Below are 19,192 nucleotides of genomic sequence, written 5' to 3'. Positions count from 1 at the left end.
TATTGTTTGCAACAAATTTTAATATGCGGAAATAAATTGTAACCACAAACAAAATATGAAGAAACATATATTTTATTGATAAATATTGCAAGTATAAAATCTGTTTACTCCCTTGATGCTTCTCTTTTAATATTTCTCAGTAATTCGAGGGTCGTTAGTAGCTTATTTCTCGAACGTAGGATGATTTGGATTTGGATTTCGATATGTGGACTTTCTTGGGATGTATTTGATCTCCATGAAAGGATATTATAGATCTTCTTGAACTAGTTGGTTGTCAAGAAATATCCGGTCACATATTGATCTCTTCTTGAATACCCATGAGTTTATGGGATATCTGAGATCTTGAACTCTTTGTAAATACCAAGAGTTTATGGGATATTTGAGATATCTTTTCAAGGGAATGTGTGTCCCTTTATATAGGCTTAATCTAGGGTTTAGGGTAGAGTAGCCTCCAAGAACCCCTAATGGACATTAGAGTTTGAAGATGGATTGAACTCATCTTATAGAGTTCTATTTCAAATACGGTCAAATTTTGATGTCTACAGCTATAATGTGAAGGAAAAAAAAAGTTCAGTGAATTGCGTCATTTGAATTATATTAGCAGTGCGAAAAGGATTCGTTGGAAACATTAGTATTTTTACCACTCAGAGTGTAAGTGGATTTCATGCTTTATTATTTTCAGCTAAATGCTTATTATGCATAGATATTTTTGTTCCTTTTTCATTAGAAATAATGGTAATCTCTTATTTTCTTATAGGTGCAAGTATGGTTATATTCGTGCTGGCGTCTTTTTAATTCTACAGTTTACATTTCATGTGATGTGGTCATTAGAAAGTTGATGGCGCATGTTTTTAGAGTCGGTTGTTGATTTTGACAGAAAAGACTATGCTCAGAGGAGCCATTTTGATTCGGTCTACAAATCACTTATCCTTGAGTAAGACACTTTTTTCTCACATGAACTTCGACCTGACAAATGTCGGATCACGCATGACGTAGTTGATTTAGATGTATTTTTTTTCTTTTCTTTTTGTGATTTCCGGTTATACTTTGATTTTCTTTTTGGTAGATGTTGCTGAAGCATATTTGATGGAGGAAAAAAGTTATCGAAGATATTCAAACTTTAGTCAACTCACTTAAGTCAAACGTTTTTAACAAGGGATCTGACATTATTTGAACTACGTACATTCCATTTCAATAACTAAGATGGTACGACTTAAAGCTATAAGTTCATGCACCTATGTAGTTTCTCATAGATCTAATACTATCGAAATTTTATAGTATAAATAATTAGATCAACACCAATTCACCATTTTTAGCTAGAGATATGAATATGTTTTGTAGTAGCTAAACTATATATTGGTTAGCAGGGGCGGATCTACGTATATCCCAGGGTGTTCATCCGAATCCCCTCAGTCGAAAAATTACACTGTTTATATAAGACCAAATTTTTATTTTATGTGTATATATTTAATATTGAACCCCCTCAACACAAATGAAAGGCGCAGGGGGTTCAGAGTTGCACGTTGAACGCGGGTTCTAACCCCAGCAGCCCCGCTTGCAATATTTTTCTGAACATTTTATTTCAGTTGTTTCTTTAAACAAAACGACGTAGTTTAGTAACATTAAATAAATGGACAAAACGACGTAGTTTTGTAGGGGACGAGTCTTTGGATTCAAATCCCTAAATAAGTCAAAAATTAAACAAACCAAAGGTGTTTCTTTCTCTTCTCTCGCCACTGACTGTCACCTACTCACCTTTTTTTTTTTTTTTGCTCAGTTTTGTTTGCTGATTTAGCCATTGCTGGCTGTTGACATCGTCCTCTCCTTAACGTCGGTCGTCTCTCTGGTCTCCATTCATGGCTTCTTCGGTAATTTCTTAGTTGCCTCCTTTCTCCATTTTTTTTAATCTTTTCTAAAATTCTATATATTTGCTTTATTGCTAGAATAAAATACTGGGTAAGTGGGTATGTTGTTGTTGTTGTTGTTATTTTGTATATTTGCTATAAATTTTAGCTCGATTGCTTCAAATTTGCCCGGAGTGACTGAGAATTGGTCAGTTGTAAAATTTTCTCTCTTGATTTTTAGATTATACCCATGAAGTATTTTTTGTATTTGGGAAATATTATAATGACTCAGTTTAGTTTCATGTATAATTAATTAGTGTACTGTGTAGAGATTAGATTTCTTGCTGTGTTTAAATTACTTATTTTAGGAAGAACAATTTATTCTAGGAAGAAGGAACTAAATGAGTAAAATTGTCTACAGAACTGTTTATTTCTTTTAAGTTCTAACAAAATTCTTATTTTTTACGATTCAGTCTCAACGTTCAGTGAAGAACTATTTTACGAAAGTACCGAAATCAAGTGTAGCTTTCTCTAGTCAACCTAACCAGGAAACAAATGCCAACCATTCAGAAGTACCATTACCTTCTTCTCAAGTATTTGATTTGAGTACTTTAAATTATGATCTGGGTGAAATAACCCCAATCTTGCACTATCATCTAAATCATCGTGATGTTATTAGAAGAGCATACCTTATTAATGGTCCTTGTCAACCTCGGTTGCTTCAGCATGAGTATCCTCAAACGAATATTTCTGGATCAATGCGCCGTTTTAATTCTGAATGGTTTGATGATGTATATCATGATTGGTTGGAGTATAGTGTCAGTAAAGATGCAGTCTATTGTTTGTATTGTTATCTATTTAAAGGCTACAACACCAATCAAGGTGGGGGTGAAATATTTTCAACTGTTGGGTTTAAGAGTTGGCAGAAAAAGAAGAATCTTGGAAAACATATTGGTCTACCGAACAGCCCACATAACCAGTCAAAAAAGAAATGTCAAGATTTATTGCGGGTACAACAGTCTATTCATTTTGCACTTGAGATGCAATTTAGTCAATTTAAGCATGCGTATTTGGTCCGCTTATGTGCTTTCGTTGATGTAGTAAGACTTCTTATAACTCAAGGATTGACATTTCGAGGTCATGATGAATCTAAATCATCACTTAGTAGGGGTAATTTTCTTCAAATTCTCTCATGGTATGCGAAAAAGTGTGATAATATTCGTGATTATGTACTGGAACATGCTCCTCAAAATGATCAAATGACTTCTCTAATGATTCAAAAAAATATTGTGAGTGCTTGTAAGATTGAAACAATTAAAGTTATTCTTGAGGAATTAAACGGTGACTACTTTTCTTTACTAGTTGATGAGTCTTTTGATGTGTCACGCAAGGAGCAAATGGCTATTGTCTTACGATATATTGATAGAAATGGATTTGTGATGGAGCGGCTTCTTGACATTGTTCATGTTCAAGATACTAGTGTTTTATCTCTAAAGAGGGCAATTGTTAATTTACTTGCTCAACATTCCTTAAGTCTATCATATGTGCGTGGACAATGTTACGATGGGGCAAGCAATATGCAAGGTGAGATCAATGGCCTTAAAATGTTGATTAGGCAAGAAAGTAGATCAGCCCATTCCATTCATTGTTTTGCTCATCAACTTCAACTAACTCTTGTTGCGGTCTCGAAAAAATGTATTGAAGTGGGAAAACTTGTAGTGTTGGTTTCAAATATTTTGAATGTATTGGGATCTTCTTTTAAGCGTATGGATGAATTTCGAGATTCTCAAAAAGAAAGAATTCAAGAGGCATTAGATTTGGGTGAGCTTACAACCGGTAGTGGCTTGAATCAAGAACTTGGTCTTTCAAGAGCTTGTGATACGCGTTGGGGATCTCATTTTAAATCTTTCAACAATTTTATTCTTATGTTTGGCTCTATTCTTATTGTTCTTGAATCACTTGTTCTTGATGCACGATTATTGGATGAAAGAGCCAAGGCAATGGGATATCTTGAAGCTTGTCGAACATATGAGGTTGCGTTCATGTTGCATTTGATGAGTGATGTTTTAGCAATCACAAATGAGCTTAATAAATGCTTACAAAAAAAGGAGCAAGATTTGGCAAATGCTATGTTACTTGTTGAAGTAGCAAAAATAAGGTTGCAAGCATATAGGGATGAAGAATGGGATTCTCTTATTGCTAGGGTGTCTTTGTTTTGTATCAAGCATGAAATTTTGGTACCTAACTTTGAGGAGCCATATGTTAGCTCTTTAAGATCACGAAGGAGACTTGGTGACAATAAAGTCTCTCATCATTATCGTGTTGAGGTATTTTGCAATATTATTGATTAGCAACTTCAAGAACTTAAAGATCGTTTTGGCGAAGCGACGACTGATTTGCTTCATGGAATTTCTTGTTTGAATCCAATTGACTTGTTTTCAAGTTTTGATATCAGGAAAATAATGAAAATGGCTAAATTATATCCTGATGACTTTAATGAATTCAATATGGGTTCTCTTGAGAATCAACTTGCAAGTTACATTATTGATGTTCGTCATGTTGATGAAAGGTTCTCCAATCTAAAAGGGCTTTGTGATCTTTCGAAAAAATTAGTTCAGACAAAGAAGCATTCAAATTATCCTCTTGTATTCCGCTTAGTGAAACTTGCTTTGCTTTTGCCGGTTGCCACTGCATCCGTTGAAAGAGCTTTTTCAGCAATGAAGTTTATCAAGAATGACTTGCGGAGTCAAATGAGTGATGATTTTTTTAGCGGTTGTTTGGTGCCTTATCTAGAAAAAGATGTATTTGATAATGTTTCTAATGATGCTATTATTAATACATTTCAAGATATGAAACCTCGTAAAGTACAATTGTAGAACTCCATGGTTCTTGCTTGTGTAGTCTAACTTAGTTTCTTTGTTTTTGCTTCAAAAGCTCCCAAGCTTTTACTTTTGTAATATGGCATCTTCAAGTTGCCTTTCTTAATGGAAACTTCTTACTTTATTAGCTTTTGCTTAGTTTATTACCTATATTGTGGCATTTTATTGTGATATTTTTCTTCATCATGAGCGGAGGTGCCTTCACCCAGCTTCGAGGTTTATGCACGCCTCAAGCAGGCCTTTGACAACACTATTCTAGCTTCGAGCATGATTTTTAGTATTGTCTGTGCAAGAGTGATGCTTGATTTATTATATAGGAATTAGTTCCTATGTGTAGTTCTGCTTTGATTTCTAACAATTTGCTACATTGATGACATTGTCTCAGATATAGAAGCTCTTCCGAACCATTTACGGAGGAAGTATGCCTTACTGCCTGATTTGGATAAAAGTCTGCAAGGTATTACTCTTATTCTAAATTTTATATATTATTGGACTATTAAGGTTCTCTCATGCAAGTTAGTTGCTTTTTGACTTTCCATTGCTATATGCTTCGTTAAGTATACTTTATGTATTTAAGTTATTTCTGATCCGACCCGCTCATTTGCCAACACAAGCGTGCTTATTTTATTTTTTGAACCCCCTGAATGAAAATCCTGTCTCCGCCACTATTGGTTAGGACTTAAAAGTTGCTTCACAACTGAATATATTAAGACTTAAAGCTGCTCTACATGTTGCTTTTACTAAAAAATAAATGTGACACACAATTGTCTTCTCCTTCATTGCAGAGAAGTAAGAAAACAGTTTTGTTATATACTGCGCTTAAAAAAAACGTAAAATAGTTTAGTATCTAATAAATGATATTATAGTGGAAGAAGAAAAGCTGAATAGCTACATTTAAAGACTTTTCTTATAGTAAATGATATTTATAACTAATAACGGTAAATAATACTCCTATATAGGGAGTAGTAGATACTGTAACCACTACAGTGGAAGAGGATATGTTTAAGTAGGTGTATATTAGAATGTACTATAGTGGAAGAGAAAAAGTTAAGTTGGTATATTTAAAGACTAATTAATTGTGCAAAATATTCGTCGCTATGTATTTAGAGATTTTTCGAATAAAATTAAACAACCAAAAGTGGGAGTCTTTTACTTAGCTACATTTTACTGTTTTCTTCTTATATTTGTTTTAGACAGTATTAAAATTTTATCTTTTATATCTCAACTAAATTTAACAGAAATTTTTTTTTTTTTTTCCCACCCCATTTAGGAGGATTTATAGTGTTTCCACACTTCCCCTCCAGTGTGACTCGAACCCAGGACCTACCGGTCGTGGGTGGAGGTGCTTATTTCATGTTTTTTCTAGGTCAGACTTAGGCATCTAAAAATGTTAAAAAATTTCATGTCTGATTCTAAAACGACTAAGTTTTTAGATACTTTATATGGCTGTTCTTTAAATATGGGTCCTTGGTACAGCTATTAGTGTGAAGAAATTGCACGAGTTGTACTTCAAATGGGTTGGTCTTTAATTTTTGTACTTTAGGAATCGAACTTATGCCTGGGACATAACTTTTTTAGGGACAAAAGTTATGCGGGATATAGCTTATGAAATATTATGATACTAAAATGTAAACTTATGCCCCATAAAAAAATTATTTATTATGAGGGACAAAAATTAAAGACCAGCACAAAATAGGGACGCAAGTTAATACCACATTTCCTATCTCCTTTTTTATTGTTTTGGGCTTTAGCCCATTTCTCCAGAGTGTACTATATTCGGACTTTGGACCAATACGTATACAAGTAATTGCACAGTTTGTCCTTCAAACTGACTAGTCTTTAGTTTTTGTCCTTCGAATTTATGCCTAATAAGCATGAAATTTCTGACAGGTAAAGTTGCTGCCCTTGTCGGCTTGCTCAGCTACAGATATATTTTGGGTGTGTAAGCCCCATTTAGATGAGATAGCTAGTCTCTATATATATGTGATCAGAGTGTAGATGTATCGGCTTGTTGGTATTATCTGTTTGCAGCTAGGCCCCTTTCGGCCTAAGTTGAGGGTTACCCCTCCAGAGTTACAGATTCAGAGTAGTTCGCTCGGGCCGAGTGTGGCACCGGGTGCTGTTCACGCCCCTCCAGATTTGGGGCGTGACACAACACTAATATGTTGTACCACCAAAGGAAGTGGTGCAGCGGATGGGTTGTTCCTCCCTTGACCAGAGGTCTCGAGTTCAAGCCCTGAGTATGGGAAAAATCCTTGATAGGAAGCGCTTCCGCTGAATGGGTCCTACACGACGCGAATCCGAATATAGTCATGCTCCAATACAAATACCAGACACGGGCCGAAACAAAAAACACTAATACATTGTGACACTTTATATCAAGTTTGATATGGTAAAATGAAAAATAAACTAATTAGAATGAGTTTTACATATGTATACAAACAGCGTAAGTAACATCTACTAACAGACTTTTTGGTAATTTAACTTCACAATTTAGGTCTTTCATCTTTTGGTATAGTATATGATATGATGATTATTTTAATATCTTATTAATGTAACTTTTTTGTAGTATAGTATATGATATGATTATTTTAATATCTTATTGACGTAAACTTTTTTTTTTTTGGGTACGTTAAAAAAAGGCTTAATAATATCTTAATATGTTTCATTTCATAAGCTAAAAGACATTAAAACGAAACAAGTATACGTGTCAATTAGCTAGGCTATTCGACCTAAAAAAATTCCAAATAATACACACACACTAACTATAAGAAACTAGAGTCAGATATTATTCAAAAAGTGTCAAGCATAAAATATAAATACGAAATATAGTGCTCAGTTTGTAATATAATTACAGAGATTCTAGTCCTTACTTATCATCTTAATATCGTGAAAAATGTTTTATGCTAGAAAATTGACTAAGACGGTATGATCATGGGCATTATAAGTGTCTCCAATGTAGAAATAACACCATGTCGTCGCTTGTCTTTTTTTTTTTTTTTTTTTTTTTTTTTTTTTTTTTTTTTTTTTTTTTTGCAGTTTTAGCCATTTTTCGGCAATTTCAAAGGTTGAGTATCCCATGATAATCTTGCAATAATCACCAAATTAGCATAAGTCTCTCACTATATTACTAAGATGCATCTAGCGATGAAATTATTGTCTTCATATTTCATTGTTCCTTCTTGCAAATAGATACCAGCATAATATAGGAAGTGCTCGAAATATCAACTTCAATTTCTCATTTTTTGTTAGAAAACTCCATCATGCAAAACAAATTTAGTTGTCGCGTTAATTCATTTTGAAGGTGAGAAGCAACACCATCATTTCCATGCCAAAGAGAAGGCACGAGCTTGTTGTCTTCAATAAGTAGTGTCTGTTTTGACAAAATCATCTATAGGAGGAAACTCATTTTAATGAACTTCAAAGCTTGTGTTCTGAAGTTAAGTTCACGTGAAGTTGATTATGAGGCGACTAAATTTATAATTTTTGTAATATTTTGCTATCCTTTAAATAGGGTGTGTTTGCACTTGCCCCATCTCCTCCTACTACTGGTTTGCTCAATCAGCACATTAATTAGAAAGGGAAAGAACGTAGATGCTCCCTAAACACAAAATAATTATCCGTTCACAGGCCTTTACTTTCATGCCCCAAAATTATTTATTCGGATGCCCTCAAAAGTATGATATCAATATGGTATCGTCCTGTCTCTTATTATATACTACGATGGTATCAATATAACATATGACTTCTTTCATTTTTTCAAAAACACTTATCAACCTTCTATGAAACCGATATGGTATATGTAACAGTATCATAGAAAATCATGTTCATTTATTCGAAAATACACTTTTCTAAAATAAAAAACCTTTATGATACCATCATTTTATATACATATGATAGTATCATAGAGGATTGCTTCAGTCCTTCAATGAGGCACTCCTCAGTCCTCTATAATACTATCGTGATATATGCCATATACTGAGATAGTATCAAAACACTCTCTCAATCCTCCATGATACCATCATTGTATATAAAGACACTCTATCAGCCCTCCATAATACCGTTATGGTATATAAATATATTAGATGATATCACGGAAGAAGGGTAGTTAGCAAGGGTACTAGGGTAAATAATCTCGGCTGGATTGGTTAGAAGGGAGCATGGGTGGGCTAATAGTTTCTCTCCAATGGGCATTTTGTGTTGTTTTTCCCAATTAGAATGCTCGTTTTTCGGTGTTTTGGCCTTTAGCCTATTTTTCCCAAGTGTACCGTATTCAGACGTTGAACAATACGTATTTATTTGGAAATTGACGTGGAAACACAACCTGGGCGAAGTATTGATACGGTGGGAATACAGTGTTTTGGTCTTTAGCCTATTTTTCCCGAGTGCAACTGATAGCCTAAATACAAAATTCTTTTTTAGTTTTTTGGCATTGTATAGCCAATTAATAAATATACAAATTAATAATTCTCTTTCTCTATCTTACTAAAAAGATACTATTATAGTCTCTCCATTATACCACATTCTCTCGCTTTCATATGTAGTTCGATTACCGTTTTCATTCTTAAACATCCTCCAGGTTTTTTACTGCTAAGTTTAAATCTTGTTTGGCCTAGCGAGTAGCGGCTAAAAGTTGCTTATTTTGAGAAGTTTTTTTTTTTAAAAAAAAAAAAGTTCTTTTCAGAAAAGTACTTTTTGTGAGAAATAGTTTGTGTTTGATTAATTTTCTTTAAAAAGTGTTTTTGAAGGTCAAATTACGAAAAATGACAAGTATCAATGAACGTTTACTATCAAGATTGGTTTATCGGGAGAAATTATTTTAAATATCTATTATGAAAGACTTTAATTAAGTTGTTACTTTTATTAATAAAAATTTAACCGTACATACTAAAACTTTCAACCAATATAATAAATAGATAAATAAAAAATAAATACTAAATATTGATATAATATCAACAAAATGATTTAAATATACTAAAAATCTAAAACCAAAATAAAATTCAAAATCATTTAACAAATTAAAATTCAACACAAAGAATTATTAACTAGAAATTAATGGATAGTGAGAGATACACTTGATAAATATGTATTTATGGTAGAGATATTTTTATCTTGAAAAAAATAATTTTTTGCTTCTGCTTTTTTCGAGAAGGAAAAATGTTCTGCTTCTCCTCAAGCGCAGAAAAGTTGTTTCTGCTTCTACTTAAAAACAACTTTATTAATTAGCCAAACACCTCAAATATTCAAAAAGTAATAATTCAAAAATAAAATAAAAAATGCTTTTTGCCTCAAAATTGTTGGGCCAAACACCCTCTTAGTATTCTTGCCCCTTAATTTAGCTTTAATTATCAACGGATGGTGTAGTTTATGGACAGTGATTTTGTCACACCCTTACCTTGGTATGGCATGATGGGCACTCGCCCCATATTCAGAGCCGAGCGAACCTCATTAGTTCCCGCTATGCTCATAACCTCACTGGACTCTCATGTTACGAAATGAAATACACAATGAAAACTGATCAAAATCATTCTTTTCATGGTAATCAAATCAAGTAAAATCTATAATCATATAGAATTTATAACATAATGCACAACGGTACGTCGTCTTACAGAGCCGCTTACGAGACTGACTTTATATATACATGACCCTGTCTGCAAAGTTTCTAACATCAATCAGGAAAATCATAACATGTACACTGACTCGGCAACACTCCGGAAAGAAATGAAGCCCGCCAATCCCGCTGGAACAGCCTCTAGCAATGTCTTCTACTCATTTGTATGTACCTGCGTGGCATGAAACGCAGTCCTCGAAGAAAGGGGGTCAGTACGAAATATGTACTGAGCATGTAAAGCATGAAATACCGTAAAGAGGATCATAACCAAAATGGAAATTTACTAGAAACAAGTATGACTTTTAAAACATCAATACATATGCCTTTTAAAATGAAAATCATGCATGCCATTATCATATACCGTACCCGACCCATTATGGGACTCGGTGGACAAAGTCAAGTCATCATGTCAGCATACTATCATATCATCATGCATATATATACCATACCCGACCTTCTATTGAGAGACTCGGTGGATAAAATCATGTCATCATACTATCATATCATCATGCATGATATATATATATATATATATATATATATATATACTCGGCCCTCTAGTCAGGGACTCAATGAATGAAGTCATCATATGCCCTCCTGACCGCCATAACATATCATCATGTCATCATGTCATCATATATATATATATATATATACCGTACCCGGCCCTCTAGTGAGGGACTCGGTGAATAATGCAGTGGAGTGCGCACGATAACATACCCGGTCCGGGACTCGGTGAAGGACATATTAAGGCGTGCACGAGCAGAGTAGTGAGAAACCACATGCATAAAAACAATTTTTTTAAGACTCGATAGGTAAGTACACTAATCGACGCTTGAAAGATCACAACCACGTTTCGAGTCAATCCGAGTTAGTATAAGAAAGTTATGGACATTATTCCTTACAAAAAACCTTTACAAACAATTCAAAGCAATCCGAGACCGCCTATGAAAGTTAGGGACATTAATCCTTATAGAACTCTTTTAGGAGCAAGAACCCTTTATGCTTTGCTTGATATTAAATCATATAATAAGCTTGACTATACTAAGAATACTTATGTCAAGAAGTGAATAAGAATCGTAAACAAGCTCGGAATTAAAGAATGGAGTTACCCCGAAATGCGTGTCATACCTTACTTAGCTCTAGGAGAAAGAAAGGGTAAGCCTTACATACTTGGAAGATGATTCTCAACTTTCAACTTACTTCCCGTCTTGCAACTCACTTAAGAATTATTCGTAGCCTCGTACTCTACATATGGAATCATTCATAATATCATTAGGATCATCGTCATACGTTCGTCTCGAAACTTTAATTAAAGCCCTTTTAAATTCTGCCAAAATTCGGGCAGCATTTCCCCTGTTTATATGCCTAGCCCGAGATTTCAATTCAACAACCAACAACATCAACAACAATGCCAATAGTATTAACATCATTTCCAATACCGACGTATGCCATAAAACAGCCCGCGCACTGTTTTCTAAATTTCTCAACCAACCAAATTTGCGATATAACTATTTAATAATTTTATTTCCATATAGAAGCTGAAATTAACACTAACAACATCAACAACCACATCCTCCAAATTTAACAAGTTAAATACATTTATTTTCATCCAAAGTTTTCTTCAAATCTCGTTCCATAACTCACAGCACCAACAAACGAATTTATCAAGCTATTCCGTCCGTTCTAATCCGTTAAAACTCTAAATAAACTCGTTAATAATGAAAAGGAACCTTATTCATACCTTAAGCATGCAGCCACCACGTTATCACTCTTCTCCTTGGTTGATTTTTAGCTCAAATTGAAGACAACGCAGCGTACAACACTTTTCTCTTCATGGGCTTCGGGATTCGGGGCTCAGATTTTGGTCAAATTTGATTTTTCTTCTCTCAAGGCTCTTCTCTCTCTCTTTCCAGAATTTTCTGGTGTTCTTGGTCTGAAAAATGAGGAGAAAGAGCTGAAATTTCACTTAAATAGGCATGGGTCATGGGCCTAACCCGGTTGGGCCCGGATTGGGCCTAGCCCACTGATCTTTCTGCCTTAAAACTTCCGTATCTCATTATCCCGACGTCGCCTATGGACCACGACCTATGGTTGGAAAGCTGATTCAATTATATATAACTTTCATTTTCGGAGTTTTCCCAAATTCCCAAATACCGATGGGGTTATGGCCTCCCGAAGTCAGATCACCCAAAAATGTAACTTAAAATTATTTGTTTGGAGGGCTTCCACTTTGATTTGGCTCAAGGGTCCTTCTTGAGTTGTGTTTAACTTCACATATGTGATTCATATAACTTGTCACATGTCCCTAAAAAAAATCTCGACGTGTGGACCCGACCTCGGCTTACGAATAATCCGACGTACAAAAATACGGGATATAATACTATTGACGTGAGTTTAAATTATGTAGCAACAACATGATTGCCAATTTTTTGAGGAAGCACGTGTCACACTCATGCTCTGAAAACGCGGGGTATAACAGATTTCAGGCCAGACATACATTACATATTTTAACGAGCATGATACGATATATTTCTCTAATACTCATGTATATAGGATTAGAATTATTATTTTATTAATAGATAGATATTAGGGAAAAGGTTGAAAAACACCCCTCTATGTTACGAAAAAGTTAAAACTATTCTCCATTACTCTCTCCGAACACTTTTACTTGTTCAATATTTTAAAAATATTTTTTTTACTTTTACTAGCATATCAAAATAAGATAATTTTTTATTTTATTTTACCCGTTATATTAATTATTCACTTCAAATCCAATAAAAATATGAACCAAGTATATTAGTAAATTATATACTTTATTTAATTATTTCTTAAATAATATAAAAGGTGATAAGTAAAAGTGAACAAATAAAAAAATCGTTGCAGTACCTTTTATTAAAACAGAGGGGTATTTTTGACCCTTTGCTCTTTTTATCGAATCTGAAAAGGACGGGGAGTCATAGTATTTATTCCTTTCGAAAATCAAATCAGAATACACAATTGCGAAAATCGAATTGGCGCAATGTTAAACGTGCCTTCAAATTTCGCTGAGGTTAAGAAGAAGAAAGCGGTATTTCATGGGATTCAAAGCTGGGAAGAACCTACTCTCACTGAGTGGCGACCGGGTAACCCTAATTTCCTACTCATTCTGTGATATAATTTGAATAGGCACGGAATTTAAAAAAACAAAGTTTTTTTTTTTTGTGGTTGCAAATTATTTCAGTAAGAGAAAGTTCTTCAATTTTACCAGAATGTGTGAGGACTTATAAAGTCATTAAAACTTTAATCAAGGGTAAAAAGAGATAATAAAGGACTACAAAACTCTGAGATCCTCTAGTAGTAATATCATTCTTTTTAGGGCGGACTAAATTGAGACAGAGAGAGTAATAATTTTTCCTTGACTGGTTGTGCCTCATGGGGTTCAAATCTGTTTATTTGTTCTTCTCGTGTTTATGTGGCACTGCTTTTATTTTTGCTAATGGTCGAAAACACACCTGAACAAGTATCACTTTTTTTGCGAGTTTCCTATCTGAACTAGTCTCTTTTTTTGTTTAAAAATAGTGCCAAATGGCACTCCACATAGATAATTATAGGAATTCGTTGGATTTTTTTTTTAAAAAAAATTAAGAGATAATGGTCAAAACACACCTAAGGTATCATTTTTTTGAGAGTTTCCGGCACAATCAAATACCAATCGAGGTGTGTTTTGATAAATAGTTGGTGATAGTTCACGTAGGAAACGCACACACTTGATAGTTCAGGTGTGTTTTGATAAATTATTGGTGATAGTTCTTGTAGGAAACTGGCAAAAAAGTGATACTTCGTGTGGTTTTTATCATTATCTCCGGAGACGGATCCGGGATTTGGAGCTTCCGGGTGCCACACTAGCCAATTTGATCAACTTTCGCTTTCGGATATGGTTATTCGTCTTATACCGTTTACATAAACAAATCGAACGAACGGAGAAATAGATCCTGTTTGAATGTGCTTATTGCTTTTGACTTATAAGCCAAAAGCTATAAGTTAGGAATTCTAGCTTATGGGTTTTGGCTTATTTTTGTTGTTTTGGCTTAAAAACAAGTTCTTAAAATCACTTTTATTTTATTTTAGTCAAACACTACAAAAGTAGTTAAAAGCTATTTTGGCTTAAAAACACCTAAAATAATCCAATCCAAACAGGCTCTAATTATGACAACATGGTGCAAATCATAAAACTTGCAAAAAGGACTTTTCGAAGAAGAAGCTCATGTTATTCTAAATTTTAACTTTATGAACTTAATCAAATAAATAAAAGACAAGAAAATAGTCAAAAAATAAATAATCCAGAGATTAACAAATAAATGAAGCTAGTCAACAATAATTAATGAATTAGATAAAGCGGGTCAAAAGGAAAGAGGGAAAAAGAAGGAAAAGCATATATTCACATGTGCAAAACAAAAACAGCTAGAAATTATGCGGCTAGACGGATTTGAACCCTCGCCACTAGGGAGACACCTTCTACTCAATGCCACTGGCACTATAGCTACTTTTGTTTTTCAGGGTGGCAAGTATACTATTTATACAATTTCTTATATATATACTCCTACATACATAGACTTTCGACCAAAGCTTGCGGGTGGCGTGGCATCCTCACGAACCTTAATAGATCCGCCCCTGATTATCTCTTTCCTTTTTTGAAATGCTGATCTTGTATGGGGCTGCCTTTGTTAGAGGGAGACAGACACGGTGATCATAGCTAATGATTGTTTTGATGCTACAGTAGGGAGAAAAGTAGGCCTAATATTTTGACATTCTGCACCCAGGGTGTTTTGCGTTATATAAACAACTTCAGGAAGCAGTGGTAATTTTTGAATTAGTTGCTTGTGCATTCATCTAAGGAGAAATAACTTTGGCCCCTTATTGCTGCTATTAGTTTATTTTGTAAAAACTAGGACTATTTTGGACAAACATCACTATTAGTACTATACTTTATACACAAGAATAACAGCTCTTCATTGACATGCTTAGCTTTGCATCTAATCTATTTGTGGAGCACAGGCGCTAATAACATTGATTGTCTCCTTTTCCCATACTGGTCTTAATGCAATTATCCTATCCCCAACTCGTTTTATCTATCTATCTATCTCACAGTACTATAATTTATAAATCTCTCTTGCCTGGATAATAGATGCTTGAATAGAAAATAGATCTACTATAGGAATTTGTGTTAGTTAAGTAATGGGGAGTTTTGTGTCTTCTCGTTCTAAATGCATTTACTTCCTTTACTGCTTTCTCCGGAGGTATTTAGAAAAAAGAATGTGCAGGAGACAAACTCTGCTAAGTAATCTATCAGATCTCACATGTTTGAGTAATATCCTTTTTGCTGCTAAGAATGTTTGTATTATGCTTTATTGCTCCGCTTTCATGGATTATGGTTTGCAATGATAGTATCCATTGTTGGTTCTGGCTTTTTGCACCTATTTCCCAAGGTTATTCACTTATTTATGCCTGTGCTGTTAGAATTGGTGCAAATCCTAGTGCAGTGGAATAACTAAGTTATATTTGGATGATGTCACAGATAATTATCGTCTAATGTGTGCTAATCTTGGGAATGAGGTGACTGATGATGTCCTATCAAAAGCCTTTTCAAGGTTTCCAACATTTAATATGGCTAAGGTATGTTCTATTAGATCATTTAATTGTCCAATAATTTTACATTTTTATGTTTTTGATTGGTATACATGATGAGAACTGGTATTTCTGGTCATGAAGGGAGAGATTTTTTGTCCTCTAGTAGGTTAATTCTTTTCTTTCTTTTCTTACATCATATTTCTACATCCTGAACATTCATGAATCTTCAGAAAAATCCTTCTAAATGCATAGACATCTAGGGATAGTCTGGGTACATCAATAGTGGTACGCATGCATCTAGTTTTGAAAGACTTCTCCTCACTTTTTACTGCTTTCAAATTGGAGTTCAATTATTTTGAGTGATCAAAATTAAAGAGAACATCTTAGTAGTATCATCGTAGTTTCAAAAATTGTATTCGTCAGGTTGTATGTTTGCGCGCGCATGCGTGTGTGTGTTCTTTTCCTTGTTTTCTGGGGTGGGGTACACCAATGTTATTAAAAGCGAGCGCTTCTGCGCTTTAAGCGGGGCGAGCGAGAAAAGCTCGCTTCAGCGAGGTCAACAGCTGCCTAGGGTTTAATTTTAAAATTTTGTAAATACACTCTTAGCGATTGCTGCAAGCCTTCTCGACTGTTGCAATTTCTTTTCTCCTTCTCTTCCTCTTCTTCTTTTCTCTATTTTACCTGCTTCTACTCAACTTCACTTCTTTGTCTACTTTTTTCAGTTCTTTGACTTGCTGCAGTTAGTTTCTATGTTCGGCCCCGATTTTTTCTGTTCTGCAATTCTTTTCTGTTTTGTAATTTCTTTCACTGTTCTGCTTTATATTTTGTCTGTTGATCAATTTTTTCTCTATTTTGTAATGTTTTTATTTGTTCTGCTCTGTTTTTTTATCGTTGTTGACTGTTCTGCAATTGTTTCTCTGTTTTCACTGTTCTTCTTTTTTTTTTTTTTTTGGGGGGGGGGGGGGGGGGGAGGGGGAGGGTTTGGAGATCTTGTTGAAGAATAGGATGTTGATCCCTTTGTGATTTGGTTTTGTATTTGCTTAATATATTATGACATATAAGGATTATTGACTATCTAGTTCTAGTATCTATTATTTACTTCTTAATTTAAGAATTGACCAATTTGCTTAATATGTTATTTTTATTGAGTTCTTGGTTATTTATCTATGCCTATTTAATATTTTTTATTTTTGTATTGAATTGCGATTCACATGAAAAAAGCGTGCTTCCCTTGACGCTTCTTGCTTCTGTGAAGCAAGGCCTCGTCGCTTTTTTCCGCTTCTTGCTGTCCAAAACACTGGGGTGCACTGCAGACATGCATGTTGACTTAGTTCTGTATGTTCCCGTGTATTTGCATAAACTGAAGAAATAAACCAATGGAAAGGGTGTGAGATATTGCCAGTTTTTGGATGTCTAAAGCAGTGAGCATCTAATCAAGATTCTAGATTGGTGGCATCTAATTGAGCAGATTGTAATGGTGGTGATACCTTACCTCTTCCTTTGGACATAGTCTACTTGTAATTTGTTTATTGCCCAAAATTGCAGTAGTAATGTGTTATATAGTACTGTAGCTTAGTTACCTGATGAAGAAAAAAAAGTGTAGCTTAGTTATATTTCAAGATCCATCAGGCTGATGTTATTAGACCTGAAAAGAAAAAAGAAAAAAAGCATTTTATATTCGCCTTGTTCTCTTCGAACTTTATTGTATAATTGTATGTTGTAGCTTACATGTTTCAGTAACAAAGGGGTTCTACAATTCATGTTGACAGGTTGTGAGAGACAAGCGGACTGGTAAGACCAAGGGATATGGATTTGTGAGTTTTTCCAACCCGTTAGACCAAGCTGCGGCACTTGAAGAAATGCATGGTAAGTTATCTGTTAATCAAGTATTATGGAATGTTTAGTCTCTTATTGTGCTTAAGTTTACCAGCAGCATAATCGAATGTATTAACTGACAGAACTTGATCCTCCCCGCCCCCCCGCCCCCCCCCCCCCCCCCCCAAAAAAAAAGAAAAGGAAAAAAAAGGACAGAACTTGATGTAGTGGGTCTGTCACAGTTATGTGATCAGCTTTACCTTCTTGAAGACCGACCACTCATAAATGAAAGGGATGGTAGCTTTCAGTTGGAATTAACAGTTTCCTTGATATACCATCTGTTTGATGCGACTTTGATATCTTTATGTCAAATGATTCACATTGATATAAAGAGTGCCCTCTATTAGGCCACTTGGTTTTTTTATTTGAACGTGCAATCCCTGTCCCCTTCCCCTCCTCTCCACGAAAAAGGAATAGTGAACGAAACAAGTAACAGAACTCTGTGCTGAAAACAACATTTACGACTGCTTTTGAAGTCAGTTTAAGTGCAGAAAAAATCAGTAAGAAAAGAACAACATCAATCAAACTTGTATGCGAGAATTTTGTAACATGAATGTCTGAAGAGGAAGTAGTTTTAGTTATTGAATTGGTGTAATATTATACTCAGAAACCCTCAGGGGTTGGCCTGGTGGCAATTGGCTTAAGCCTTGGGGTGCTCCCTTTCAAGGTCTCAAGTTCGAAATCCACTGGGTGCAAACAATTTCTGAGGGCCATCGGACTGGGTAAAACCCTGAATTACCCGTGGTGCACTTGCGGGAAACTCCTTGCCGAGGGCCTGTGCACCCCCGGGATTAGTCGGGGCTCAAAGAGCCTCGGACACCCGGTGCTTAATCAAAAAAAAAAGTAATATTATACTCAGATGCCTAATGTGGTAATTCATGCTCTTTTCAGGGAAGTATGTTGGAAACCGGCCGATTCAACTTCGCAAGAGTAACTAGCAAGCCATGGATTGGTGGATTGGGAAAAACTAGTTGTTTTGGAAACTTGGGTTTTACAAGATATCTGAAGTTGCATACGTTCATTAATGTGTCAGTAAATATCTAACCTAGTGTGGGTTTACTGAGGATGATTAAAGTTTTAATCTTAGTTGTGGTCCCTTTGCTTCCATTTTGTTACGTTACAACAACAACAACATCATACCTAGTAGAATCTCACAATGTGGATCTGGGGAGGGTAGAGTGTACGCAGACCTTACAAAACGTTTACTTGTCACTTTTAGCATATCAAGAGAAAAAAAATTATTTTTTTGTTTTACCTATAATATTAATTACTCACTTCAAATCTGTTTTCAAATCCAATAAAAATATGCACTAATTAATATGGGCACATTGGTAAAATATGCATTTCATTTTTATTTTTTAAACAGCGTGAAA

At 34.7% G+C, this 19,192-nt stretch overlaps 1 protein-coding gene across 1 annotated transcript; it reads left to right on the top strand.

Moving 5' to 3' along the window:
- The first annotated feature begins 13,301 nt into the window (after positions 1-13,301).
- Positions 13,302-18,924, top strand: LOC132615557 (uncharacterized). The gene is made up of 4 exons (XM_060330162.1): positions 13,302-13,459; positions 15,892-15,989; positions 17,714-17,810; positions 18,711-18,924. The coding sequence occupies exons 1-4, from the start codon at positions 13,357-13,359 to the stop codon at positions 18,755-18,757; spliced, it is 345 nt and encodes a 114-aa protein (XP_060186145.1). The 5' UTR covers positions 13,302-13,356; the 3' UTR covers positions 18,758-18,924.
- The last annotated feature ends 268 nt before the right edge of the window (positions 18,925-19,192 follow it).

The sequence above is a fragment of the Lycium barbarum genome, chromosome 10 (genome assembly GCF_019175385.1).
Source record: "Lycium barbarum isolate Lr01 chromosome 10, ASM1917538v2, whole genome shotgun sequence".
Lineage (NCBI taxonomy): Eukaryota > Viridiplantae > Streptophyta > Magnoliopsida > Solanales > Solanaceae > Lycium > Lycium barbarum.
The sequence above is the reverse complement of the archived record's forward strand: the minus strand, read 5'-3'. Positions and strand labels throughout refer to the sequence as shown.